This window comes from Hypomesus transpacificus, chromosome 23, assembly GCF_021917145.1.
Source record: "Hypomesus transpacificus isolate Combined female chromosome 23, fHypTra1, whole genome shotgun sequence".
Taxonomy (NCBI): Eukaryota; Metazoa; Chordata; class Actinopteri; order Osmeriformes; family Osmeridae; genus Hypomesus; species Hypomesus transpacificus.
The window spans coordinates 6,338,371-6,365,435 of record NC_061082.1 but is presented as its reverse complement, the minus strand read 5'-3'; the positions used below and the strand labels follow the sequence as shown (position 1 = coordinate 6,365,435).

Below are 27,065 nucleotides of genomic sequence, written 5' to 3'. Positions count from 1 at the left end.
CGATATCCTGATTAATTAACCCGGCCTGCTAAGAAGGTGTGCCTCTACTGCGTGATATGACGCGCTGCAGAAACCAAACCCTGTTGTCCTTTGGCATTTAGTAGTGTCATAAGGGCAAATAAATAGTCTTGTAGAAATTCACTTTGCAGAAACCCTCTGTGGCTCAGTGGGTAAACATGTGTACAATCGAGTCTACTGCAAAACACGGTACCCCTGGTTCAAATCTTGCTCAAACAATTAAATAGTTATTTAAACTGATATCAGATAAGTAATACCGGTATTTCAGACATTGTAAGGCCTTAAATTAAAAGTTCAGAATTTGAGACTTTTTTAAACCACGTGGGAACCCTGAACTAATCATATATGTTATATAAGTTAGTAACTAATAATACAAGAATTTATAGCAACAAAAACAAGCAATGTTTCTTTTAATTATTATATCCTCTTTATTATATCTTAAAAAACTGATATACAATCTGAGAAAGGAAAGGAGGACTTGAACTGTTGGTTTCCCCTCCTCAGCCCCTCTGAGCTAGGCTAGCTGGGCCTAGGGAACAGGGAGTATGGGGCTGGGAACCAGAGCATGCGGACAGCAAGTCACATCTCAACAGTCTATTTTTCTACACACACACTCGCATAAACACGCGCACAATTCAACACACACCCACACTCAAACAGTTCAGACATACCTACTGTAAAATGAACCACCACCTGATTAAATACACTTTGTCTCATGCAATCATGTGAAAAACAGTAATGACATTGATTCGTGTTCAAATTTGAGGCACAAAGCCAGTCCGGACAAAGCAAAGCAAATCAACCCACACACTCATGGATACATATTCCCTCTCACACGTACACTGAGCACAAAGACACAGACGACTACACACACACACACACGTGCGTACAGACACACATGCAAGAAAAACCAGCCAAATCACACAGGCCTTTGGAAACACACTTGCATCGGAACACAGGACTCTGGTTGGGGAGCCCTCAGTTTGACCCCTGACCCCCTGGGAGTCGAGGTGTGTGAGTGGTGGTAAGGGAAGGGGGGGGGGGGGGGGGGTTATTGTGTGCTCAACAAGCAGGAGCTGTGTGTGTGTGTGTGTGTGTGTGTGTGGTGGATTAGGCGGATGGTAGAGTTGGTAGTCGGGAGTAGTGGGTGGCACTTGTCATTCGCATGCTGTCTTGTGAGGCGGGTGGGGGTGGGGGTGGGTGGTAGACCTTCAACAAACAGGAACATGGAAGGGGTGTGTGAGAGATGTGTGTTTGCTCCGCAAAATGCGAGGGTGAGCACATTTTTTGTATGCGTGCTTGCGTGCATTTTTCCTTTTGCAACACAAACAATACAGGCACTAGAACTGAGAAAACACTGTGACGGATAATCTTTCTCTTCCATTTGACATCTCTTTAAAAAAATCACTTTGTTTCAATTCCGGGACCTCTTTGCCATCCTGGCCCACTCTGATTGGCTAAAGACACCCATAGAGACCCACTCATTGAACAATCCTGCTTTGACAGGCATGATAATTAGGCATGACTAATAGTCTGTTCAGAACAATTAAAGCGAAAACATTGTCGGATATTTGACATTTATTCATCTTCTCCAGCGACGTGGTATTGCAGTCAGGGCAGGTAGGCCGTGTGTGGTTGGTTGGTGAGAGGCCGGGGGGAGGGCTGGAGGGCAGGCAACCAGCACAGCTGACGCTGTCATCATCTGGCGTACAGCTTGATGTATTCTTGAACTTTATTACGAAAATCCTCCTGGAGCAAAACACACAGAGAGAGAGAGAGAAAGAGAGAGACTTAATCAGTTTCCACCACAACAATTCTTGTTAACAGAAAGGAAGTCGCATAACACAGTTGGACCTTGGAGAGCCATCTGGCAAGGCGTTGAAGCAGGGCTGTGTGTGTGTGTTTAAATAAAAGTAGTATTCATTCCCTAGGTCTTTTTGAGTACAGTTAGTGAGGGCAGAAACGGCAAGAGAAGAGGGCAGGTCAGGGTTGTCATGGTAACAGGGGGACACAGAGAGCTCTGGGCGACCGATATTCTTGGACCTCCCCCCCCCTCTCTCTCTCCCTCCCCCTCACAGAAACAGCCAGAAAAGGCCATACAGTAACACGTGCATGCACCCAGGCCCTGTCCCCCCTGCCTTGTCACGGCCAGCTCTAATGAACCAGAGCAGCTGAGGCCAGGCCCAGCTCCCAGGCCAGAGCCTCAAGACAGCCTCCTCCAGCCTGCCTGCCTGGACCAGGGGGCGTTAGGCTGGCCGTACAGGCAGGGCACCACATTCTCCAGCCCGTCTCCCTGCAGTGTAGGCTCGTTAAACCCTTTTCTAAATTGGTCTGGTTGTGAATCCCGGGCTGAGGGGGTTCCACACGGTCACAACATGAGCGTTGAACGGTGCAGCGAAAACCTATCCTCCTCTGCCCCCCCAGAGCACTGAAAAGATCCCCGCGGCAGTCCGAGATGCACTGCACTGGCACCCCGCCCGGCCCCCGGCCCATCGTTACACACACCACCCGCCCCAAGAGCCCCGAGGCACTAAAACCTGAATTCGAACGACGTCACCCGAACTTTCACACACATCTCCGCCCGGCATCAGCGAGCGGACAGCGGGAGGGAGAGGTGGGGGGGGTCACGTCGTCAAGCACATTCCTCAAGCGGGGAGACCCACGTGGGACCACGCGCAGGCCGAGGCCCGGGCCTTGGAGATCAGCAGAGCTCGCCAAGAACATAAACAACACGAAGCACGTCCACTATGACGCCAGCGGTGATGTGGACCGCCCGGCCGTACCGCAGAGATGTGGGGCGAATGAGTCTGGCTCAGTCAGCAGCGATGGACGGGGGGCTGGACGTTGTTTCCACTGGCCGGTAAACCTTTTTGTTAATTGCGAGTGCACAGTTTACAAAGTCCAGTCATGTGTGAAAATAGAAACGGTGGAGGAATAACATAATCAGGGGAGAGGGGGAGAAAAAAAACAGCAACATGAGTTTCCACCCAGGTGGATTTAGTAAACTGTACAAGTTCATCCACTCATCAGAGGGCTGCAGGCTGCTTGCTAGTTTGCCCGTGCGGAGCTAGCTAGGTCTCTGCACCTTCAGGGAGTCAATTAGGTAAAGGTCTCTTTCTTTGACACGGAGCAAACTCCAAATCGCAGCAAAGCTAATGTGTGTATTGCTGGTCGGGGGCCGTGTGGATGGAAGGTCTCCAGGCGCGGGTGGAGTGGTGGTGCTTGGTGGAGACTGGAACTGTCTCTACTGATGGATGTTGCTACCTCTAAGGATTATCCACTGGGAATCCCAAACTAGAAACAGGTAGAAAAGCAGAAAGAGAAGGAGGAGGAGGTGGAGAGAGAGGGAAGGATAAGAGGTGCGTGGAGAGGCTTTGATGAAGACCTCCAGTGTGAGGGAGACGAGGTCCCTGTTAACCCTGGGACAGACCTGGGACAGCCCTGGGACAGCCCTGGGACAGCCCTGGGACAGACCTGGGACAGCCTTGGGACAGACCTGGGACAGCCCTGGGACAGACCTGGGACAGACCTGGGACAGTCCTGGGACAGTCCTGGGACAGACCTGGGACAGACCTGGGACAGACCTGGGACAGCCCTGGGACAGCCCTGGGACAGACCTGGGACAGACCTGGGACAGACCTGGGACAGCCCTGGGACAGACCTGGGACAGACCTGGGACAGCCCTGGGACAGCCCTGGGACAGCCCTGGGACAGACCTGGGACAGACCTGGGACAGACCTGGGACAGACCTGGGACAGACCTGGGACAGACCTGGTGGAAACACTGACAGTAAACACACTGTTACGACTGATGACCCAGCTCCCCTATCCTGCACTACAAGCTCACCTTCTACCCCCAAGGCAACATACTTGCTTCAACACAGGTAAACAAAGGCTAATTGCTGGAATCCGACCGGGCTGCTGCGGAGCCCGAGAACACAGCGGAGACAGAGAAGGCCTGAGACAGCAACCTTTCAGCCCAGATGGAGGTAGGGTGAGATGGATTAGAAATTAACAAGGCCCTGGGACAATCACAGCCCGCCATGCACAACAGACCAGGATATACAGCTGCCCACCCCCCTACCCCACCCCCCACCTCAACCCCTCCCCCCCCAGGACATTCAGTTCACCGTCTGCTCTCAAATAACCTTTCAGCCCTGCTTAACATTTGGCAGCAAGCTAGAGTATTGCAGGAAGCAGAGTGGAGCTTTAAATAGCTCCCCCTGGGGTTCTGCTTATTAATCTGTCCTATTATAAACAAGGCTGCCGCCGCCACCGACGCCGTTTGTGGCGCAGTGGATAAGCGGATTGGTCTCCCCTCTCTCCCCCGACTAATGGCGTTTTGATCCACCTCTGCATTTGGCAGAGAGACAAAGCCACAGAGGGAAGGAACGGCGAGGCTGTTAACCTCACCGCGATGTGGATCGGGGACCACGGCAGGAGACGAGGACCCGCTCTCACAGACCACCGCGTGTGCTGGGCTCGGAGTCGCGACGTCGGCCCGCCCAGGTGACCTCCTGAGCGTGGACACTCCCGAGCTGGGAGCAGCCGCTTCTCGCTGTGGGGGCTGTCGGCTAACGTGAAGGGAGTGATTCAGGTCGGATCACGTCAGGCCAGGTGGAGGCAGGCTTGAAGGGAGGCTCGGGGCCGGGTGTGTCGGCACGCGAGCGTCAGGCGGGACAGGAGGAGAGGGCTGACACTGAGCCAGTGGCAGATCCACTTGAGACACAGCTCCACGAGAAGCCCCCTGGTTCCTAACGTCCAGGGCACCGACTCAGGACCTAACTCAGCTAGCCAAACCCAGGCATTGTGGAAGGAGCGGAGTAGAAGAAGGCGTTCAATGCAAAAAACTAGAATGGCAGTGGGTAATGGTAGGGCATCGGATTGACAAAATGATTGGTGGGCAGACAGGCAATCAGACAGATCAACCATGAGCCAGGTGATTGGCTCGTGATCTTGAGAGCGGAGCCACCAGGATCATGCAGACAGGCACCAGGTCCCTGGGAGAGATGTCCGGGTCGATACAGATCCATAGAGCTGCATTAGGATGCAGGAGAGCACTGGAGCCTCTAGAGCCTCATCCAGGGGAGCGAAAGCCTGCTGTTAGGCTTTCACTCTGGAACTATTGATGGTGCACGGCTGATTGGCTGAGCAGGCTTTAGAACAAGGAAACCAAACAGCCATCAATAGGCCCAATTAGCTTCCAATGATAATACAAAGGACATATTTGGATATGCAGAGGAAAAGGGTAATCATCTAAACGCTTCAGACATATGACTAATGGTACTGGGAAAACTGACTTAAATTGGTATTGCGCTGGCGCTGGAACTGTGTTCCCTAAATGTGTGGAATAATTCGAAGATCTGGAGAAGATGCATCATTCAAAATGAAAAGCAAATGTAGATTCCACTTTGTCCTTGCTTGCACCCAGAAAGAACTGTGGTCAAATTCGTATTATCCTCCACAAATGTCCCCAATGTCATGGGTCTAAATTTGTAATCTACCGAAATATACAAAAATAATTTGAAACTTTACAAACGTATCACGACACCGGCGCCGATCACCATCAGCCATCCTCAGGAGAGCCAGTGAAGCCTCCCTCCCAGGGCGCTGCAGCTTGTGGGGTCGGAGAAGGCTTGAGAGCTGTTAGACAAGGGGAACAAGGAAGTAGCCACTCGACTCTCCGGCTGGTCCACTGCTGACGGGGTGTCTGTGTGAAAGTGCACACCCAAAAAACAAAACAGCACCAAAAAAGGGAAAAGAGAGAGCACGGGCGAGAAAGCACAGCCAAATAAGGCGTGTGGAAGGCAGCGTGGCACGAGTGAGAACCGTGTGGGTGAAAAGAGAGAGAGACATTTCCCACCCAGCGGCCAGCGTCCACAGGGGACTAAGGAGCTGGGTTTGCTGCTTTTCCTGTTCCTGCTAGCGGACGTGAGCTCCGTGGTCATGGACACGCCGGAGACGAACGTCCGTTCGGCTGCACACTGGGAGACCACGCGCCCCGGGGACACCCCAGCTGTCGGTCACTCGTCCCGTCGCCGCTCCCCGCTCCCCGCACGGCTCGTTTCAAAACTACTATATCACTTTCCACCATATTCATATCAAACACCTGAAAAGATTAGGGATGTCTGACTGGGTTTACAGGGAGGCTGAGGTGGCTGGATGAGCCGAGGCTGTCTAAAGCGGTATTAGCCCGGTGTCTGCTGAGCGCTAGCTGGCTTTACACACCTATTATGTGCTGTTTGAGTAGTCCTGCTGAGGAAATAGGAAGAGCAGTATTAGCCTTAGCCCAGCGGGGGGTGAGGAGGAGGCTGTGTGGAGGATTATCTCTGTGGGGCTGCAGGTGTGAGTTACAAGCCCCTCCCCTCTGTTGGGAGCCGGATCTAAAGTTGCTGGCCCCACATCTCTGGTGCTGGCTGAAAGGCCCATAGCTCTGGTGCTGGCTGAAAGGCCCATAGCTCTGGTGCTGGCTGAAAGGCCCACAGCTCTGGTGCTGGCTGAACTGTAAGTTCAACAGTGCCTACTTCTCAGCTGTTTATCCCACAGTTTAAGGGCCCAGTGACCAGAGTTACATTGTGGACCTTCTGGCCCAGTCGGTCCCGTGTCACTGCTGCTTGTAAACCGCTAGGAACACCCCAGGGGTCGTTCCACAGGCAGCCTCTCACATCTCTGCTTTTCCTCATGGTCCTGTCTGCTGTGCCTTGCTCAGTGAGTCACACGCCAGCCCCCACCTTGCTCCAGGGGACTGATCCTACTCCTTGGGGAACTCCTTAGTTGCATCTAAAAAGACAACCAGTGCCCTGAGACGTTTTTTGTGGGGCTTGTGGGGGCTAAGAAGTCAGATCACTTGAGTTATTCCTTCACTGAGTTATTCAAGCCCTTTGGCCAAAAAGGGTTGTGAGTCACTGTGTCTCTTTCTCTCTCCTCTACCGAGTATTGTCATTCAATAAGCACTGACACATGATTACACACAGCAGTCCTCTTAATGGGGCCAAATGGCTGCCACGGCAACCCGCGCTCAGGTCCGACCCCGGTGCGTCATGGGCAGGGGCGTTGTTACACATAAATCCCTACTGGGGCACAGGCCCGACTCATATCCCTGTTTTTTCTTCCAAGCTTGCTGCGTACAATGCACTACTAGGCTGTAGAAACTCCCCTTGTTTAACTTAACCCACTATACAACAGTTCTGGGACGCAAGTTTGATATCAGCTTTGGCAGGGACATCAATAGTTAATGTGAGCGTGCAAAAATGTTTTTGAACTTCATGTAATATTGTTTTTATGTTTTAGTATAAATAAAATGATCGGTAGGCCTATCATTTAGAAACGACTTCAATGCTGACTTGTGTGCCAAGTCCGACACCTGGACTTTGTTCTGTGTGCGTGCTGCAGTGGCTATTTGGCAAGCTCAGAAGAGCGCGCCGACATAAAATTCTGCGAGCATCTGAATGTGTTTTCGGTTAAACTGCTTTGAATTTACAAGCGTTGATTGGGATACTGCATTAATTTTTTCCGGGATGATCAATCTAAATGAATGCACTGCTAAAAGTAAATAGTAAAAACTCAAACTTTAGATTTTACCGGGGCACAGCAGATTTATACTGGGGCACGTGCCCAGTAAAAAGGGTCTAACGACACCCCTGGTCATGGGTAGTCCAACAGCCGAGGATGATGGGTAAACAGGAAACCGCAGTGAGGTCTAAGTGAGTGAGATCAATGGCACACAAGATGCAAGGAAAAGCAACAACATAAACCCAAGGATGCCTAGTCATTTCATTAGAGAACACATGCATTGCCCTCATATCAACATTACCTATAGGTCTGCCTTGTAAGATACACAGTATGGAAAGGCCAATGAGAGAGCAGCCAAAGACAGTGATCTGTAACCATCACTACAAACAGGGGAGAGAGGAGGCTTGAAGGATGCTGGGACAGGGTGAACGAGGACAGGACACGGGAGGGAGAACAGGAGGGGCCTCAGGTAAACTCGATGCACTGCTCCAGGACTAACAGCGCCCTCCCTCTGGCACCCCAGTATGGAGGGAACAGTACCAGGAGCTCCACAGTAGGCCTCACACAGACCGGCGCACCTCTACTCCTCATTGCCATACTGAGGCCCAGCTGAAGCTGGACATCTGGCCTGTCACCATGGCAGCAGATGGCAGGCCCTCGAGGTGTTCACAGGACACGTCCCCTTCCGGAGACGTTAGCGAACAGCCGTCCAGGGGACGATACTCTACCTTGTCCCTCAGGTGATGCTCTGCAGCGTCGATGTTCAACGGGTCGTCGAAATTCAGTAGATCCTGTTGGAGAGGGGGAGGCAGAGCGAGAGAGGGAGGAGAGGCAGAGAGAGAACGAGAGAGAGAGAGGGAGGGAGAATATGACTTTAGAAAGCATATGGACACCATTTGCTCCAGCCGAACAAATACGATTGCAGAACACCACCATTTGTTTCACTGCTCACTGACTGAAACCAACTGCCAGGGGGCCGCATGCAATGTCACCCTGGATTTAACTTTTAGACAAACAAAGTAATATCCTTTTATCCAGAGCGAGAAGCAAAGAACGCTATTAGAGTGAAATTATAAAACACAGCTTGCGACTTATTTCCTGATTAAGAGCTTAGCCACAGGGCACGGACTAGGCATGCAGCCATCTCATCTTCAAAACTGGATGGAACTGGATGGTTTGTGAGTGACTTGTAGGAGTCTCTACTGTCCAGAACATATTGTATATTTAGCATGTTTCCTTTCATGGTGAAATGTTTCCATTGACCTTAGAACACTTACAGTGAATAAGGAGTTGAGTCCCCAAACCACATCCTGAAAGACACAAGCAAAAACACAGTGTTGGTTATCCCACACTACATTTTGACACTCCGACTCCAACTTTTCAAAAGAAACTTTTGACGATCCAACAATGAGACAAAGAAGAAACATTCACAGCCCATGTATCTTACACAATGGAGTTTTAACGATGTTGACAAGCAGCTTTGTATCAAAACAAGATGAGGATTCCTCTGGGCCATTCGACTGCCTCTCGGAGCAAATTAAGAACATTTCCTTGGTGATCAAAACTGTGCAAAAAATTACTGAGGTATATTAATTAGCACATCTATTTTTAGGACATTAAATGAGGACGTAAGTAGATGAGGCAAATAAGTAGATACGGGCTGCATAGGGCTGGTTGCAGAAAGGAAGGAAGAGACAGAGCGAAAAAGAGTAAATAAATAAATAAAATGAGGCTAATTAATCATAGAGGGGGAAAAAGTTATGAAACTATTTGGCACAAACAATTACCCCCAACATGAACCCCTCTGATGATGTTAACCATCAATGAAGTAAGCCTCACATCCTAGACCAGGTTCCAGGGTACCAGGACCAGGATAATTGGAAAAAGAGTAAATAAATAAATAAAATGAGGCTAATTAATCATAGAGGGGGAAAAAGTTATGAAACTATTTGGCACAAACAATTACCCCCAACATGAACCCCTCTGATGATGTTAACCATCAATGAAGTAAGCCTCACATCCTAGACCAGGTTCCAGGGTACCAGGACCAGGATAATTGGTGAGGAATACAATGGACTGAATCCCTATCGCTATAGCGCTACGTCACCCTGTATAAATCCATTCTCAGGCAGATTCCCTGCAGACGAGAGTCTAGGATTAAGGTATACGTTTACTCTGGGGTTAAAAGACAAACATCAAGGATAATCAGTACATGGTATGGAAAACAGGGGAGTCATTACCACAGGACACATGTCGGTCCGCTTGTACTAGCCAGGGCTGGCTAATGACAACCCAGGGTCCACATGGGCAGAGGAATAATGGAGAATGTATTTTCCTCTAATCTTGTTGTTAAGTACGTTTCCCTTTGCTGTCAAACACGCGAGATTAGTATGCAAGGCGCCGTGGAGACAGGAAACAAGTGAAGTAACACAATAGACGTGTTGTCTTGCGGACAAAAGAAGGCTGCACATCACACTCTGGGATGACAGCGCACGACACATTAGCATTTAAATTAAATAGATAATAAATAAACCGCATCTTGTGAAGTCCATCCCCCACTTCAATAATCAGGCTCGACACGGCTGATCTCCACTCACGACATTTCCATAACACAATGCTTCTTCACCGTGTATAGAAACATGCATAATTAATGCACAACCTCTTCCTGTCCAAGCATTCAATGATTTAGTCATTGGCAAGTCATAGAGGCGGTTGTCAGGCATAATTCTGAGCACAACTTCCTCAAAGTAACCTCTGTGCAGTCCCGAATGTCTATCGCTCTAGTCATACTAAACAGAAGAACACACGTCAAATCACCCCCACTGTCCTTGCCGATAGGCTCAGCGAGTGTTTGCGTATGTTTGAATCTATTGAGAGGGACTGGAAAAAAAGTAGGAAGCGAGGATGCAAGAATGAGGCCATGTTGAAAGAGCAGGCAGAATAAGGTAAGCTGTCAGGAAAAAATATTTGCGAGAACAAAAAAAAAAAAGATAAATCATAGATATTTTTGCTCAAGCACTCTCTGTGTGTGACTGTGTGTGTGTGGGCTGCCAGGGGTGTGTGACTGTGTGTGTGTGTGTGTGGGCTGCCAGGGGTGTGTGACTGTGTGTGTGTGTGTGTGGGCTGCCAGGGGTGTGTGCTGAGGAGAGGTTATGCCGTGTGACTGCTGTGTGGGATAGAGCAGTGTGATGCTGAGGAGAAAGGACATGAGGTGCCACTGAAGCAGACTGGCGTCACCCTCTCAACGCAACTAAAACTGCCCCCACACACACACACACACACACACACACACACACACACACACACACACACACACACGCGGTCGCTCCCCCCCCCCCCCCCCGTCTCTCACGGACACGCGGAAAAAAAACACGCGGCGTCACCGCTCTGCTTCACTACGATTCCCTAACAACGACAGACTTTTTTTGCGTGCTTCAGCTAGAAAAAAATGTGTGAAGTACAAAAACGCACCCACGCACAGATCCAAATGCACGGCAGGTCTATTTTCCCTGGGATAATGGCAAAGAAAACACTTCCATGTGTCGCAGATTTATTCGATCCACACTGTTGCCTACCCTGCACTTTGGCCAGCGCACTTAAGGTGTGAGCGTGTTTCCATGCATCCACAGACCAAGCAAGGGAGTTATGGTGTAGGTGACTTCCATGCGAGTGTGTGTGTTTGTTTGCGAGTGCGTGTGTTATCCGTGGTGTTGGCCCTTCCTCTCCCTTCCGCTCTTCGACTGAGCTTATTGGATGGTCAATACAAGAATTAATGAAAGTCTCGCTAAAGGCTGTGAACACTGCAGAAAAGTGGGGCCGGTATCAATTACACTGGGGAAGAGATGGGGGAGGGGGAATCAAAAAAGAAAGATATAGAGAAAGATAGGGGCAGAGAGCGAGAGAAGAAATCAAGAAAGATGGTGAGAGGGAGAGAAGAGGAAGAGGAGAAAAAAAGAAAGCGAGAAATGGTAAGGAAAGGCTATAAGTGTGCGACTGCATACACCCAAGGTGGTTTCACACAACACAAGGTGCTGAGGGGTCAAACATCAGCTTGTTAATCCCCAGCTTCCCAGCTATTGTCCTCATTAATACAGAACCAGGTTTGGTTCACAGAGAACGCTGCTGTTACAGGCTAGTGGTCATCTGGATTTATGTTCGAGGATGCGTCGCTCGCTAGCTCCCTGGGGCAGGTTACTGTAATGCTACCGGGTAAATACTCCTGGACTGCCTGACAAGCCATTATCTATGAAAAATGTCCAGCGTGTGACCGCTCATGAAACGAGATCTACTTAGCTGGTTAAGTGGACATGGGCAGGCTTAAACACACCGTCGCACAAGTTGGTGTTTCCTTGCTGTGCTCTCAACATGTTCTGTGGGAGGGGAGCATGACTGGTCGATGCCTTATAATGACATCGAGCCTGGCAATTACAACCGTCACGTTCGGACAATCACTTCACAATCACTTCAGCAAAACGGAGCCGGCAGATAATGACAGATGACAATCTCACCATGAATCAATCTACTCAGGGTTAATAGCTCTCCTTTTGTCCGCATCTCCAGGCAGGCTGGAGGCTTCCAGTTGACAAGGGTGTAAACACAAACACTCAACATCCGCCCACGTCTCTGCACATATTACACGTAGGGCAGGCTTTCCATTCTCTCACCAAAAAACCGACCTTGTGCCACACAAGCCACATTGAAAAGCCTGTTATAAGTATAAACAAAGCAGGTGAGAGAGAGAGAAATAGAGAGAAAGAGAGAGCAAGAGAGAGCAAGAGAGAGAGAGAGAGAGAGAGAGAGCAAGTGACAGAGCGAGAGAGACAGAAAGAGAGAGAGAAAGAGAAAGAAAGAAAAAGAGAGAGAGAGACAGAGGAGACGTCCGGGGTCCGTTCTTTAGCGAACACTCCAAAGCTCGACCCTCACCACCACCACCACAGTGTTGGCTGACCCAGGCTGCAGGGCTGGCTGGCGGGGAAGACGTATGCTGGCTCCAGTAAGCTGCACAACGCCTCTTTTCTGAGGAGGCCGATGGGATACGTGGGCCCTTTAATGATCCGTTCACTCACAGAGGGATGCTCCCAGAGCACCCAGGCCCTAATGAGCTTCTGATGGGTGCCTGGCTCGTTAAGAGCCGGCTCTTTATTACCCTGCACTCCCCTGCTATCTACCACAGCCATTCTGCCATCGGGAGGAAAGTCAATTAACACAAGGAGAAAGTAAGACAGAAAGAAGAAAGAAATGAGAAAGAGAGACAGTGTGTGTGTGTGTGTGTGGGGGGGGGGGGGGTATGACTGAGGCTCTGGTTCATTAGTGATTACTTTCCTCAGTAATGTGCACAATCACATTTTGGATACTCCTTTGAACCGAATGACAGGACTACACTATCCCAGTGTGATTGTGACTCACCCGTCATCCAACGTTTGGATTCGGCAATGCCCACTAAGTAGTGCGCGACTATTGACAGAAGAGCGGAGAAGCTGGGGGAACGACGGCTGCATATCTGACGTGACCGAGCCTGGAGGATCGGCTGTACCTGGAGGCTGGCGGGGAGACGGGGCACAGATAACTCAGAAGGAGCAGGCACCAGCTCGTCTCTGACAGACACGGCTCTATCATCTCTCGCCCAGGGACGATTTACCTGATAAAGTTTGACATTACGGATGTAAAATATTCAGAGACTGTGACACAACAAAGGGAATCCACCAGGTGGAATTTTCTGGAACCGAAAAAAGGGATGAAGTAGACAAGTCAGATGATGTAAGGAGAGTGTTGCGGAATGAAGGCAGAGGAAGATAGCGGCTCACCGGTGGTCCTCTAACGGGTCTCGAAAACCTTCTTGCTGTACACAGTCACTATGGAGTGGACCACAAGTTCAGTGTGTGTTTTGGTCCCACGCCCTTTCCCCTTCGAGACAGACCTTTCCACTCCTCACCAAGCTGACCCTCTCAGACAGCTACAAACTCACCGGAGTGCGCTACATGGACGTGGTCTAGTGCTCTGACTCTGAGAAGACTCTCCTATATGCTCAGTGTCTCAGCCCAGCTCATTACCAGTATAACATTACCCTCTCAACAATAGAGATGGCCCCTTACCGCGTGCAGGCATAGATAATGCAGCTTCTCATACGATTGAGAGCTCCCTCCTTTAGAGCTGGAGATGGAGAGTGGGGGCCCCTCTCAGTATGACAGATGAGGGGGGGATAGACTGTTCGTGCATAGCTTAAGAATCACACTCTGAGCCCTTCGAGAGCTCTTATAAGAAACGACTGAGAAAGTACAGAAGGGAATTAAAGGGGGCCACTGCTGAGTCGAGCTTCTCTCCGCGCAGAAAGCCAATTGCAGCCCCTGCGGTTGACATTTGCATATTCTTCATAATGCGCACAACCCTCTCCACACTGTAAGAGACGACTGTGATTTGGTCTCCCCTCAGAAGACCCAAGAGGACCGAAGCGGCACTAACGGTAGACGGTTCAGGCCCCCGCCGGTGAGGTCTGTGTCTGGTGGAGAGGGCTTGCATCGCACGGTGTCATCCAGCCCTGGGAGTCTGGGTCCACCACATCCCCGCCCCGCCCCGGGAACAGGGACTCACCTTTAACGTCCTGGTGGGGGCCCAGCCTGTGCCGTCGATGGAGTGCTCCCGCAACAAACTGAAACACAAACACGGGATCCTTGTCAGTGACAGCTAGCTCAAAGCCCTGCGGTGAGGCGTCACCATCAAACTGTTGAGGGTTTGCTTTCCCCGAGGGTTTCTATTCAGATTCTGTCTGTATGCCAACTTAATGAAGCTGTCCTGCTAGAAAGTTAGCTACTTTATGTTTTGCTGAACGTGAGTGATTGTTGTGAACGGACGGGTCAATAGCAGCAGTCCAATGTGCTCTGAGAGAAAAAAACGGAATACATCTATCAGACATCGACCCTACTTTGTGGCTATTTCTACCATTGTTCTGTCCAGTGAAGACCAAGCCAGCCCAGCTCCAGTGAACCATGACAGGGAAAGTCAGAGGGAGAGAGAGAGAGAGCTAGCGACGGCGACAGAGTAAGAACACTGCCTTGGCAAAAAGAATATAAGTGATGCAAAATAATAAAAACTGCAAATAGAGCAGTCTGGAAGCCTAGGAGATTAAAAATATCTATCAGATACAGTTTAGAGATAAAAACTGAAAAGACAGGGGGAAAGAGAGGGTTGCAGATGAGATCAGAGGAGAAAATACGTTGCTTTACCTCAAACAGATCTCTCCTGTCTCGGCGATGTTGGGGTGCCATATTCTGGTCAGGCATTTCACTTTGGGAGGCTGAGAGGGAGGAAGAGGGAGCGTGAGATTGATAGAGGGAGATAGAGAGAAAGAACAGGAAGACAACAGATCGCTCCTGTGAGGCGCAGATGAGATCATGAAAGCTCATCAGATTAAACACACAACGGCAGCCTGAGGCACACACCGATAAATAACTACATACCCAAATACAAATACTAACTCAGGAACAGGATTTCACAATCCATCTAAAACAGCCCTACATTCATTTCCCCTGAGAGGACACCAGCCAAACACACCCCAAAGACAGTAAGTGAAAAAACCTAAACAACAAAGTCAACTCTTTACTCTTCCCCTTCTCCTCTTTCATCTTTGAAGTCAAACTCTCCACTTTGTGACACAATGAGAATAGACACAGTGATGTCTCCCCTCCACGTTTCTTCATTGCATATTGTTTCACTTTGGTACATCAGGTTGTATTATGCTACGTCCTAATCCTGCCTACTACACTGGTCCACGTTTTCCCCCAGCAACTTGGTTCTTGGCAGTGCAACCAGGGATGCACCTGTGAGTATGTTTATTAATAGCCAGTTTGAGTTTACAGACAAAGCACGTTCCTAGTACTGGGGAAGTGCTGTGCTAGTCCAGTTTACAAACAGTCTGACATTTTTTATAATAGTTTTTCCTCCTGAGGCTGGTCTAGGATCTAATGTACATTGGCATTGGAGGATGCAGTCAAAGCCCCACATGGCACGTATGTATGCATGTTGGAGCAGGGCGTAGCTGCATCCAGGGCGAAGCTGCATGCCTGCATCCAGACTCCAGGACAGAGAAGAACAGCAGTCTCCATGCTACAGATGGAGGATCCTGGGAAGCAGCTTAATTGACACTGAACAGCGCTTGTGTTGATCCTGCCTTCAGAACGCTAAGAACCGGGGGGGGGGCTTTGTTTCACGCTCGGCTCACAAAAAGGACACTTTGTAGTGCACTAACCTTTTCCATTGCAGATACGGTTACTATTGTAACCACGACAAAAGGTAACCCGACTATTACAGGTGAGCATCATTGAACACCAATAACGATAAACATTCAAAGCATTCCGTGTACAAAGCGGGTTTGTTGGACAAGTGTGCTGTGGTCAGATTTCCAATAACATCAGCGCTCGACTATCTTAGGCCGACAAACACAGCTGGCAGCTTCTCAATGTCTCTCTGTAAGGATGTTTACAGCATCTCATAAAAGACTGTTCAATCCATGCAGGGCTAAATGCGGCTTTTACTGCCTGTCCCATTATGCTCCCATTACGAGGGCGCAGTGGACATCAAGACTGCAGTGAACAAGCTATAAATCCACAATGAGCTGTCCTGAACCAGGACCAGGACCCACAGCACTAAGGATTATACCCACACCGACAGAGACATGGGAAAGCACGCTGGATGAATGGCTGGAGGGAGGGAGGGAGGGCTCACAGAGATGCAAAGAGAGGGGTTCCAGCTCCCTTAATCCGCCTCAGCCTGCATCCACTGTCTAGTGAGGGCCTTTCACTCCCAGTCTTCTGACAGGAACACCGATGCTGGACAGCAGCCCGTGACCCGAGCTGCCCTGCAGGGCTCTGGGTGTTCACCTCTACCCGAGACGGAGGCACAGGCCAAGACAGAGGAGTGAAGAGGTCCCGGAGGTCATGACCCTGGAGCGGGAAGTCTGTTGGGATGACTGACTGCCTCCTCTGCTTCTCTAATCACCTGTCATAGAAGATATTATGCTGGCACACACACGCACACACACACACTTGCGGGACCACTTACCACCATATTGTAGGCTTCAGGGACATCTATTTCAAACTGGAATTTTCCACTCTGGTAGTAGCCCTCATCTGCAGACAGATAAAGTGAGAGAGAAAGCAAAGAGAGGGAGTGACATTTTGTCAGAAAATCCATTTCTAAACGATGTCAGGTCATGAATAGAATTCATCAAGACTTTCTCATCCGATTCAAAACGGACCCAAGCGGTGCTCTCTTGTACACAGCGGCGGCATTAGAAGAGCCTAGCGGCAAGGACCCACATGGCTCTTTGCTTTCCTCTCCTGCAGATGTAGCCTTGGCCAGTGCCCTATCATTGTCAGCTCTTCATCAGGCCCCGGGTAAGGGAGAGGGTGAAATGACAGAGGGAGCGCAGTGAGAATGAGGAAGTAGGAACCAGGGAGGGGGTGGATGCTGGTATAATGCTACAGAGGCAGCCCTGGCAGTGCCTAGCAAGTGCTACAGAGTGTTCCCACCATGGAGTACTTCAAGGGGGCTCTCTTTCTCTGGAACACACCATGTCCCCAAGGCTGATGGGGACTGCCAAATGTTCCCACCAGGTTGGCTTTTCGGCTCATCTAGTAGATAATGTCCGTAAACTGCGAATCTAAACAGACAGATTCGATCCACAATGTGGCCAAAGGATTTTGAAACGGACTTTTACCCCCCCTTGACATGGTTGGAAGGATTTCCAATGAAAAGGATACATTACCACCCCACCCCACCCCCCTACCCCTCCACACACACACACACACACACACACACACACACACTGACCCCTTTTTAATCAGCCCACACAACAGGTCTCATCCATAAATAAAGTGTAAAGCGAGAATCTTAAGGCTGATGGCTACAGTGAAGGCATGAATTAGTCATGATTGGACACCGGGACAATCAGTCTTTCCATCATGGAGAGGGCAGCACAGGGCGCCAGCCACGTTAATCATACATGTCCTCTATGAATAGTCCATGTAATACATCTGGACAGGATATTGCTAATTATGTGGGGTCTTCAAGAAAACCAAATCACCTTATCTCTATGACAAAGATGCCTTTCTTAAAAAAAACTGCATACAACATCAGCTGTTGCAGGAAAAACTGCTCCTCACCTCCCCGCTCGTACTTCCCATCCACTTGGTGAACAGCTGGCGTAACGCTCCAACACTCCCAGCTAATAAGCAGGCCTCGGAGCGTCCTCTGAGAATAGATTGTAAACTAAAAACCCTCAAGAACAACAGAGCCTACCCTAATGAGGTAGCCCCCGACCTATCAGCTCTCTGCTGGGCCTGATGGGTTTGTGTTCTACCTGCTTATAAACATAACATAGTGTAGAGAGCACAGTGGACGGCTACTGTAAAACTCCATTCTTAATGAACTCATTATAATACAGCAGAGAAAACTAAGAAACAAACTCGTTCAAGTGACACATTCATTTCTCCTCCCAGGCAAATGTGCCTACCCCTCTGATTACCTATTCATTCCCAGAGCTCTGCTAAAACAATGCAGGCTCGAGTTGGAATATAAAGCATATCAGGGTACATTTCAAGTGATTTCAGATAGCCATGTTAATGAACATGCTACCTAGCAACGCATACACACACACACACACACACCTACTATGAATGGCTGTGGCTGAGTGTAACCATGCTCTGACCCAGCATACAGTTACATTCGATAGGAAAAGGGAAACGCAACCGTGGAGGATGTCAGTCCATTTCTAAACCCACTCTGTGTGAAGAAGCAAACATATCTGTCATAACCTGGGAAAATGGTGGATCAACTGGGACAGTAGGTAATATCCCCAGTCTAAAGAAACGTACAATGAAATATCCAAGAAGGCCAAGACACAGAATGTGGAACAACTAGGACAGTAGCTAATATCCCCAGTCTAAAGAAACGTACAATGAAATATCCAAGAAGGCCAAGACACAGAATGTGGAACAACTAGGACAGTAGCTAATATCCCCAGTCTAAAGAAACGTACAATGAAATATCCGAGAAGGCCAAGACACAGAATGTGGAACAGACAGCCAGGCACTCAACGGGAACAATCCTCTAATTGTTCCGAGACAATCCCTCTTAAATAAACAAAGCCCTGTGTTGGTTCCTAATCACTTGTTTCCTGACAAGCCTCATGCTGTACAAAGTCTAGAAATAACCCACAACAAAGTAGCTAGTGAACCTGAGCTGTTGCTGTCCCCTTTCAGTCTAGGCTGGGGTGGGTTCAGGCACAGGACGACCATCCGGAAGATTCACTCACATCTCGTAGAAACATGTCAGGATCAAGTCCATTCCTGACCATGATCTCCTATTTAGTATGACCCCAAAATTTAAAACGGTGTCACGCCCTAATTTAAGTAGGGCGTTTTTTGGTTTGTTTTCTCTGTTCCATATTCTGTCAGCTCTGTCCATGCAGAGGGTTTTCATTGCACACAAGAGAGCTCCAGCCCACGTCAGTAGAACTAGGAGGCCCAGTAGTAGTAGGAAGCGGGGCATTAAAGACTCATGTCAAAGGCTTTGAATTCCATCCCCTGGATGATGGGACTCTTGATTTGCTGCCTTCGCCAAGAACTGGTGAGGCAGTAGTCAAGCTTGTATCCGCTGTACCAGCAGCTAATACTAGAGAAGACGGCAAACAGGAAGAACATAGAAATAAACACAAAGGAGATAACCTGAATTAGCAAGCCATGAAACTAAACAGAAACCTTATGTATCACAAATATATATATATATATGTTTTAAGATGAGCTCATTGGCTAGAGGCTTGTAAAGCTGAGGTATTCCAGACCGAAGCTGCGCTCAGCGGTCTAAAAGGGGGAGCAGATGTTAAATAACCACAGCTCCTCAGACGTGCCCCACTGTCCCCTCGTCTCCTGTCTAAAGGCCCAGGTCGCTGTGATTGCCCTGCCTATATTAAACCTGGTCTCCAGGGGCACACACAGCTAACTGGTGCTGAATGCAATTACACACACATCCACCCACGCAGCGGGAGGGGAGGGGGGGTTAGGGGGACTGTTTACCACCTCCTCTCTCTTCCTGACCTTTCTGGGCATCTTAATAAGTCTTTTTGTTGACTCACCTTAACTCCTCGTTATAATCCCAGGACATGGGTAAGGCCAGTCTGGGCAGTAATGAAAGGGAGGAGAAGGAGCCCAGCGATGTGGACACAGAGGGTCAAACCCTGGACTCCTTTTTCCAAAGGATCCATGTCCGTCAGAGGACCCACATGATTTCATTCCTGGCCTCCGAGTGCTATCTCATCACAAGAGCCCATGACAAGATTATCTGACGAGATTATTCTAGTTCAGCATATCAAAGGCTGCTTCCGTAACAGAGATCTTCCACCACAGCTCTGCACACAAGGCCTCTTCAATGCTCTGCATCCCAAAACGAGCATGAGCTTCTGAACATTTCAGCTTCAAAAGGGGCAGACCCATGCGCTTAGAACTCTGGTCGGTCATCTTTGAAAAGGTGATCCCCTGGGACACATGCTCTTGTTCCCCCTCTGAACGGGGGGATCGTTAAGGGTCCAGAACAGCCAGCCGGCCTGACTGACGCAGAGAGGGGAATGCTGAAGCAGGGGGAGCTGCAACACCATTAGGGTCAGCTTGCCCTCATCTCCACCCTGCTCATACCTGCAGGAGGGCCTGGGGAGGTTTGTCTCATCAGAAGTTAGCACCCGGGAAATTCGTCCCATTCTCCCCTCCAGACTAGCGTGTCGAGAGGGGGCTGCTGAATGTGCCAAGCCAGAGAAATAAAGTCTGTTAAAGGTCCATATTAAAACCTTTCAGCGGTGCAGGAATGGAATGCTGTGGTACTGTTGAGGTCTCTCAAAGGGAGACCGTCTTCACAGAAACCCAGCTAAGGCAGAGGAGATTTAAAGAAATGCTATTCCACATCCTCTCCAACAGTTGTTGCAAAAACACTGAAAGGCCAAATGCATCTCACAAGGCTACTGCCAACACTGACCGCATGCGTACAGATGCAAAAAGTGACGGTCAGATTATAGCGGTGGCCGTTAAGTGGAGCAGGAGTCTGAATCTGGAGGAGGAGAATCAGTTTACATGAGGTATTTCCTGTGGGCCTACAGACTCTGGACTCTCTGACCTCTAAACACACTGCCTGGTAGGTTCATACAGCTAGACTGGCTTATCAGTGGTGTTAACACACACCTTGAATGCAGAATACTCTGATGCAGCAGTTGACAAGGGACTGGGTAGGAAACTGAAGGATGAGAGGGCTGGGAATGAACAGCAAGGGAGGTTTGAACGCATGCAAGAGAGAGAGGTAGAGAGAGAGAAAGAGAGAGAGAGAGAGAAAGAGAGGTTGAGAGAGAGAAAGGTTGAGAGAGAGAGAGAGAGAGATGTTGCGAGAAAGAGGTTGAGAGAGAAAAAGAGAGGTTGGGAGAGAGAGAGAGTTGAGAGAAAGAGATAAAGATTTTGAGAGATAGAGAGACAGAGGAATAGAGAGAGCAGTTGAGAGAGAGAGAGAAAAAGAGAGAGCAGTTGAGAGAGAGAGAGAGAGAGGTTGAGAAAGAGAGAGAGAGGTTAAGAGAGAGCGCACACGAAAGGCACAGAGCCAACAATGGTACGTCTCATCCTGAATAATTCCGGAAGGCTACATCCTCAGACTAAAGGCAGGTACTGTACGATGGAGGCACTTTACGCTGAGCAAGCACAGGGGACTTGAAGAATAATGATGCTGTTAGAATCCAAAAATACAGGCCAGCATAAGCAGCAGGGAACTCATTCACTCATACAGACACACACACACACACACACACACAGTGCAGGAGTGTCTTTCAGCATCTTCACCAAGCAGCACACAGCGCTGCCTGGTGAGCCCACAACTTTCAAACCTACTACCTAGAGACTGGCAGAGTGCTATGCAATACTGCTTGTCTACTGCTCTTGTCTGTCAAGTACGATTCACTCGAACTCTGGCCATAACAAGACAGAACATTTAACCAAACTAATATATATAAATGCTAGACGTTGATTAGAGGTACAGCATTTTAATTTTATATTGACCACACTGTCGGCTAAATTGAGCCCAGAGTCAACATGGTATTTGATTTCATCCTAAATCAATTCATAGGATATTGGAATTCCAAATGTCACAGGTGTGTTGCATTTGCATCTCATGCGCTATTTACTGGTTCACATATTAGGTGTATTTCCAGAAGTGTGAGACATTGCCTAGAGCAGCGACGATGTCGCCTAAACATCTAACCCCAGGGTGGTAGGAGATAGAACAAGCTGGCTTAGTTCAGAGGACGAGATGGGTGGTCTGAGATGGATCCGATGGTCAGCCTTAGCCTTTACCTGGAGACACGGCCAGCTGGAAGTGGTGGAGCTTGTTCTCGTCAGGAAAGCTGGCTTTACATGTGCCTGGGGTGGAGAGATGGGGGAGAGGACAGAAATATCAGAAACATGTATACAGGTGATGGATGATTAAGTTATGCTAATATCATATTATTCTGTCCAGAATGGAAATTTGGAAATCTGTCCAGAACCAATGACTTCATAAGTCTAGCTGTTGCTGGCAGCTCTAAATCTCCCCCTTGTGTTCAGGGTGAGGAACTGCAGCTGGGGTATTGTCACAGGAATAATTTGACCCATCAAAGCAGCAAAGTGAAACTCCATAGCTGTATCACAAACACACAGAGAGACTGAGGAACCACAGGAAACCTAGATCAGCTTCCACAGCAGGGTGCTTACAACTAAATACTTACTGGGGAGGTTGGCTTCAAGTTCAGCAACTTCTGCAAAGAAAGTGAGAGAGAGAGAAAAGAGGGGAAAGCAGGATGAGTGGGAGGGCAAGTATCATCAGTTGAACAAACGGGGCTATGTGTGTGTGTGCGCTTCTGTGTGTGTGTGTGTGTGTGTGTAAGCAAGGGATAATAAAATGGTTTGCCCTCCTGTCAATTTCTCTTCATCTCCTCTCACACTCTCTCACACACACACACACATACACACACACACACTCTCTCTCGCTCTCTCACACACAAACACACACAGCATGTTTTACCTCCTTCCCCCCAGATTATTCCATCTGTGGACTAACTTTGGGTGAATCAGAAGGACAAAAAATATATGGTGAAAATAGTTTAGCTACCTAGAATAAATGTGGAATGCAGAGAGTGGTGTGAGTGGAGGACAGGATGTACTGTACCACAAGGGATCAGTTGGAAACTAGACCACAGACAAAGTCAACCTTGATCTCCAGCAGACACAGTTACGACTTCCTTTATAACCATACGAGAGCACCGGAGGACAGTGCCTGTCAAAGGTTTGAAAACACCTAGCCTTTTGACAGGCACCGTAGGTCGACGAGCTGTCCATTAACAGCTACTTGAGAGGATGAGAGCAAGTGTTGGCCACAAGAGATAAAACAGGAGAGCGGAGGCTGACCCCACACATGGTTGAGATGATCTGTTTGTGTTGGGTCTGGGGAGCAGTAGGATCTCTGCTGGGTGTGTAGGGCAGGCGTATGAGAACGGACAAACCAAAAGGAAACAATCCCCTAAAGAACCAAAAAAGGAACAAGACTTTCTTGTATAGCTCAGAGGAAAACAATAGCTGAGATGGTGTGTCAAGATAACAGTAGGGGCGAGACACCTCTATCTAACTGCACAAGACTGGCTGGAGAGGAGGGTGTGTGGGGGAAGGATTCATAGATGAATAGACTGGCAAAGAGAGCGAAAGTCAAGAACTGACAGAGGAAAAGAGACAGTAAGATAGCCATCGGACAGAAATACATGACAAACGAGCGAGGGATGTGGCTTTGAAGTTCATTGACAGGCAGGAGTCTGGAAACTGAATGTCTGGAGCAAAGCAGAGGTGAAGGCGAGACGAAAGTAAAAGAGCAAGACAGAAAGAGACAGCTATCAGAGCTGGAAAACTGGGAGAGAGACATGACTTTAAACTGGGAGAGAGACATGACTTTAAACTGGGAGAGAGACATGACTTTAAACTGGGAGAGAGACATGACTTTAAAAGGCATGTAGATGTTTGTATTGGCAGGGACTAAAATAGTACCCATTTGTTCACCCAATACATTTAGCTTTATAGAGATTTATATGCCAACTTATAATTCATTTTGGTCCGGCTTTTGGAGACAATTTCCACTTTACAGTTAGGCTTCGTTATTTTTGACTCTGTTCGGAGGCCTTTTAATTTGAGATGATATGACGACATTTGCAAATTGTAAAAGCTGCCTACACATAAATACCATAGTGTCACTGAAAAGACACGTAACACCATACCAGTGTGATGATGGTATGGAGGGTGTGAGTGAGGGGAGGGAGGGAGGCTGGCCAGTACCTTTGGTGAGCAGTCGATCCCTGACTGAGATCCTGTGGGAGGAGTCAGAGGGGCCCCCTGGAGAGCGACCTGGTTTTCCACTGTCATCCCTCTTCAGCTTACTGGCCAAAGTCAGCATGGCTGCCCCGCGCGTTCTCTCCTGCACACAGACACAGACACACACACACACGCGCGCGCACACACACACCCACACGCGCACGCACACCCACGCGCACACACACCTTAGTCCAACAACACTTTAAAGTACGGCTGACAGGCAAAGCTTAACTATAACAATGACTGTTTGTCATGTTCTTTATCTTATCCTACAGTATATGAGCTCTGAGGGCTTGGCATTAAGCTATTGGAAATACTTGCAATGTCCAGTTTACATGTATATAATTTTACAGACCTATGTTTACCAAACTATTAGTCAATCACCAGTTCTATTGTAGCTTAAGTCATCACTGGCTGCACGACTCAGGGACGAGCGAGAGCGAGAGCGAGAGCGAGAGCGAGAGAGCTGTAGCAAGTGTCACTGCTCAAAAACCTCATTATGCTTTCTATGTTTGGCTAGACATTTCGGTCCCAAAAAGAAACAGCACTACTTTGGGCATGACTCAGCAGTTTAAAAATATTTTTTCTCCATTACTTTCTTAAAGATTGATGTTCTTCCCTTCACACATTTTTGTTATGATGCAATGGAAGAAAATTGTTTCAACATGGGGTAAACTGGACTACCCTGGATACCGGCTTGTTGTCACACCGCTCAAAGTCAGGTATCCATAACTGAACCGGCATAGCCCTCTAGGATGTTGTAAGACCCTAGAGGTCTGTGTTAAGTGAAGAGGGTAAGACTAGAGAGGATGGGTGTCAGATATCAGTGCCCCCCCTCCTCGCTTCAGCTGTCACGGCCGGCCTGCCAGCCTGTCGGATTACCAGCCTGCCAATAGGAGGGTCAGCTTCAGCATTGCAGGCAGGGCTGACAGACCCACACTGTGAACGCTGTAGACAAGACTGACTTACAGACCGACTTAAGTAGGTGTATATTTCCAAGGAAGTAAAATAGTAAAATAGACAAGTCAATGATCAATCTATTCCAAGTGTAGAAGTCTTAGAGCTTCAAGGTTACGTTAGTTAGCTAGAGTAGCAGCTTTCTACACACCGTCAGTCAAGGGATATAACAGTTTGCTATTAGTTACTAGTAGGTAGCTATATCAAGATGGAAAAGTGGTTCCTACAATTTAGTTTTAAACATGCTATTTGCCATGACTACACATTACCAGGCAATTGTGCCTAGCTTTTTAAGTTAGAAGGCTGGTGAGTTACTTGATGTAAGATAGAAAGAGCGGTTTCGTTGAGATCTGCTTGAATATAGCAAATCAGCTAGCTACCTAGCTACGAAAGCTAGCAAGTTAGCCTTACCTGCTGTCTCAGAGAAAGCGCTCCGTCTTACACCATAATCAACAACACTCGTATGCAAGGCTCTGGCTGCTACTGCAGCTTCAGCTGAACACTTCAGATAGCAATTAATATTGCTCATACACTCTAATAATAATTTATTTTGAAATGTAAACAAGCGGCAAGTCAGCTGTCAGAACTCCGCTCCGGTGTTTAAGGCGGAAGTGCAGCAATTGTCCCGTTCGTTATTTACGTCCGTCTAGACAGGTCAAAAAGTCACTACGGTTCCGTGACAGACTTAAATTAGACAATATTATAAAGATGTTTAAGTCATTGTTCAAATCATTAAGTCATTGAAAAAAGTACAAACATATTATTAACATTTTTTCTTGGTTAATTGTTTAAAATCAAAAGGTGTAAATCAATTTAAAGGGATGTTATGGATAAAGCTTGATGGAACAAACACAACTTGAATCTGCAGTTATTCACAGGTCTGCTGACAACGTTTGTTTACCACTGGCTAGGGCGCAACTTCACACTCTGTATAATCTATACCATTCAGGCCAGAAGTCAAATTGAATCCAATTTTTTTTTCGCATTATACTGACTCTGAATCCCCACTGATCATAAACACAAAGGATGATGACGCTGACAATGTACAGTGTCTGAAGTGTGAAATTCTTCACTTCTACAGTCTGGCCTCTCTTAGACCCCCAACTGACAAGGTATCCAGCACAAGACTGTAAGTCGCTCCGGATAAGAGCTTCTGCTAAATGACTAAAATAAATACTAAATGTAAGACACACTGTGCAGTCTACACACATGGAGGCACATACTCCAGCACACCAGAGGGGAGACTAAAACTGGTAGAGTGGAAACTTGAGACCCTTGAGACTGACTTTGGACAGTTGTTTATCTTCTGCTGGTGTGGAACCTACTTGTTATACCGTTTTTGGATGGTTGTATTTCACTAAACCCATCGTTATTACTCGAGGGACATGGAAAGGCATGCTTTTCTTGGAGAGCATGATTTTGTATGTTCTCTGTGACTGTTTATACAGATGGAAGTAATGATGTCTCCTGTGATGCCCACACAGTACAGACAAGCTCCTGAGACTAAATCAGACAAATAATCCTATCACACAGAAACCTGGGAGCCAAAACCCGCACACAAACAAACACACAAAGTACAAAAGAATTTGGATCAGTAAGAAGGATGACTCATTCTATCAGGAGCATCCTATAATGTTATTAAATGGCAGAAGTACAGAGAGATAGACAAGTGCTTTTGTGACTTTATATCCATATCTTAAAAGAGGACTGCACTTTTGAGGCATTCAATGTCATCTTATTGCTGCTGTGGTTTGTTATTGTCATCATAGCTACTTATACAATAGAAACCAGAGATAAGACAAATATGATCTCAGTTATGACATGACTGTCATCTAGCACATGGTGAACTGACTCAATTTATGTGAGATCACTGCAATGTATACTCTCGCCTTGGGTAGCAAACACTAAATAGGCCAGTAAACATTCATTGAATTGTCATTATTAATTAATCATTAATTATGTATTTTACACCAGATTCTTTTAGAGGAATGTTCTCGTAGCCTAGTGCCTCCCCAGGAGGCAAGTAGCCTAGAAATGTCAGTGCTGTGCTAGATGAGCTTGAAGTTTGGATAAGATTAATGCCTGGATAAACACTTGATTTAATATTATATTTACTATAAGTTCAGTTTACAAACACCAAGGCTTATGTATGTATTTTTTACTAATAATT

At 48.0% G+C, this 27,065-nt stretch overlaps 1 protein-coding gene across 1 annotated transcript; it reads right to left on the bottom strand.

Moving 5' to 3' along the window:
* Positions 1 to 433: 433 nt before the first annotated feature.
* Positions 434 to 25,525, bottom strand: ube2f (ubiquitin-conjugating enzyme E2F (putative)). The gene is made up of 10 exons (XM_047047302.1): positions 25,307 to 25,525; positions 23,903 to 24,041; positions 22,312 to 22,341; positions 21,902 to 21,967; positions 16,584 to 16,651; positions 14,750 to 14,820; positions 14,118 to 14,175; positions 8,807 to 8,839; positions 8,258 to 8,320; positions 434 to 1,767 (listed from the first exon to the last, which is right to left on the bottom strand). The coding sequence occupies exons 2-10, from the start codon at positions 24,018 to 24,020 to the stop codon at positions 1,717 to 1,719; spliced, it is 558 nt and encodes a 185-aa protein (XP_046903258.1). The 5' UTR covers positions 24,021 to 24,041; positions 25,307 to 25,525; the 3' UTR covers positions 434 to 1,716.
* Between the last annotated feature and the right edge of the window lie 1,540 nt (positions 25,526 to 27,065).

Excerpts from the sequence above, each read along its gene's own strand:
- ube2f (XM_047047302.1), bottom strand. The coding sequence starts at position 24,020 with ATGCTGACTTTGGCCAGTAAGCTGAAGAGGGATGACAGTGGAAAACCA. Across the intron at positions 21,968-22,311 it reads ACTTGAAGCCAACCTCCCCA|GCACATGTAAAGCCAGCTTT; the intron begins GTAAGTATTTAG and ends TCTCCACCCCAG. Across the intron at positions 1,768-8,257 it reads AGCATCACCTGAGGGACAAG|GAGGATTTTCGTAATAAAGT; the intron begins GTAGAGTATCGT and ends GTTTTGCTCCAG.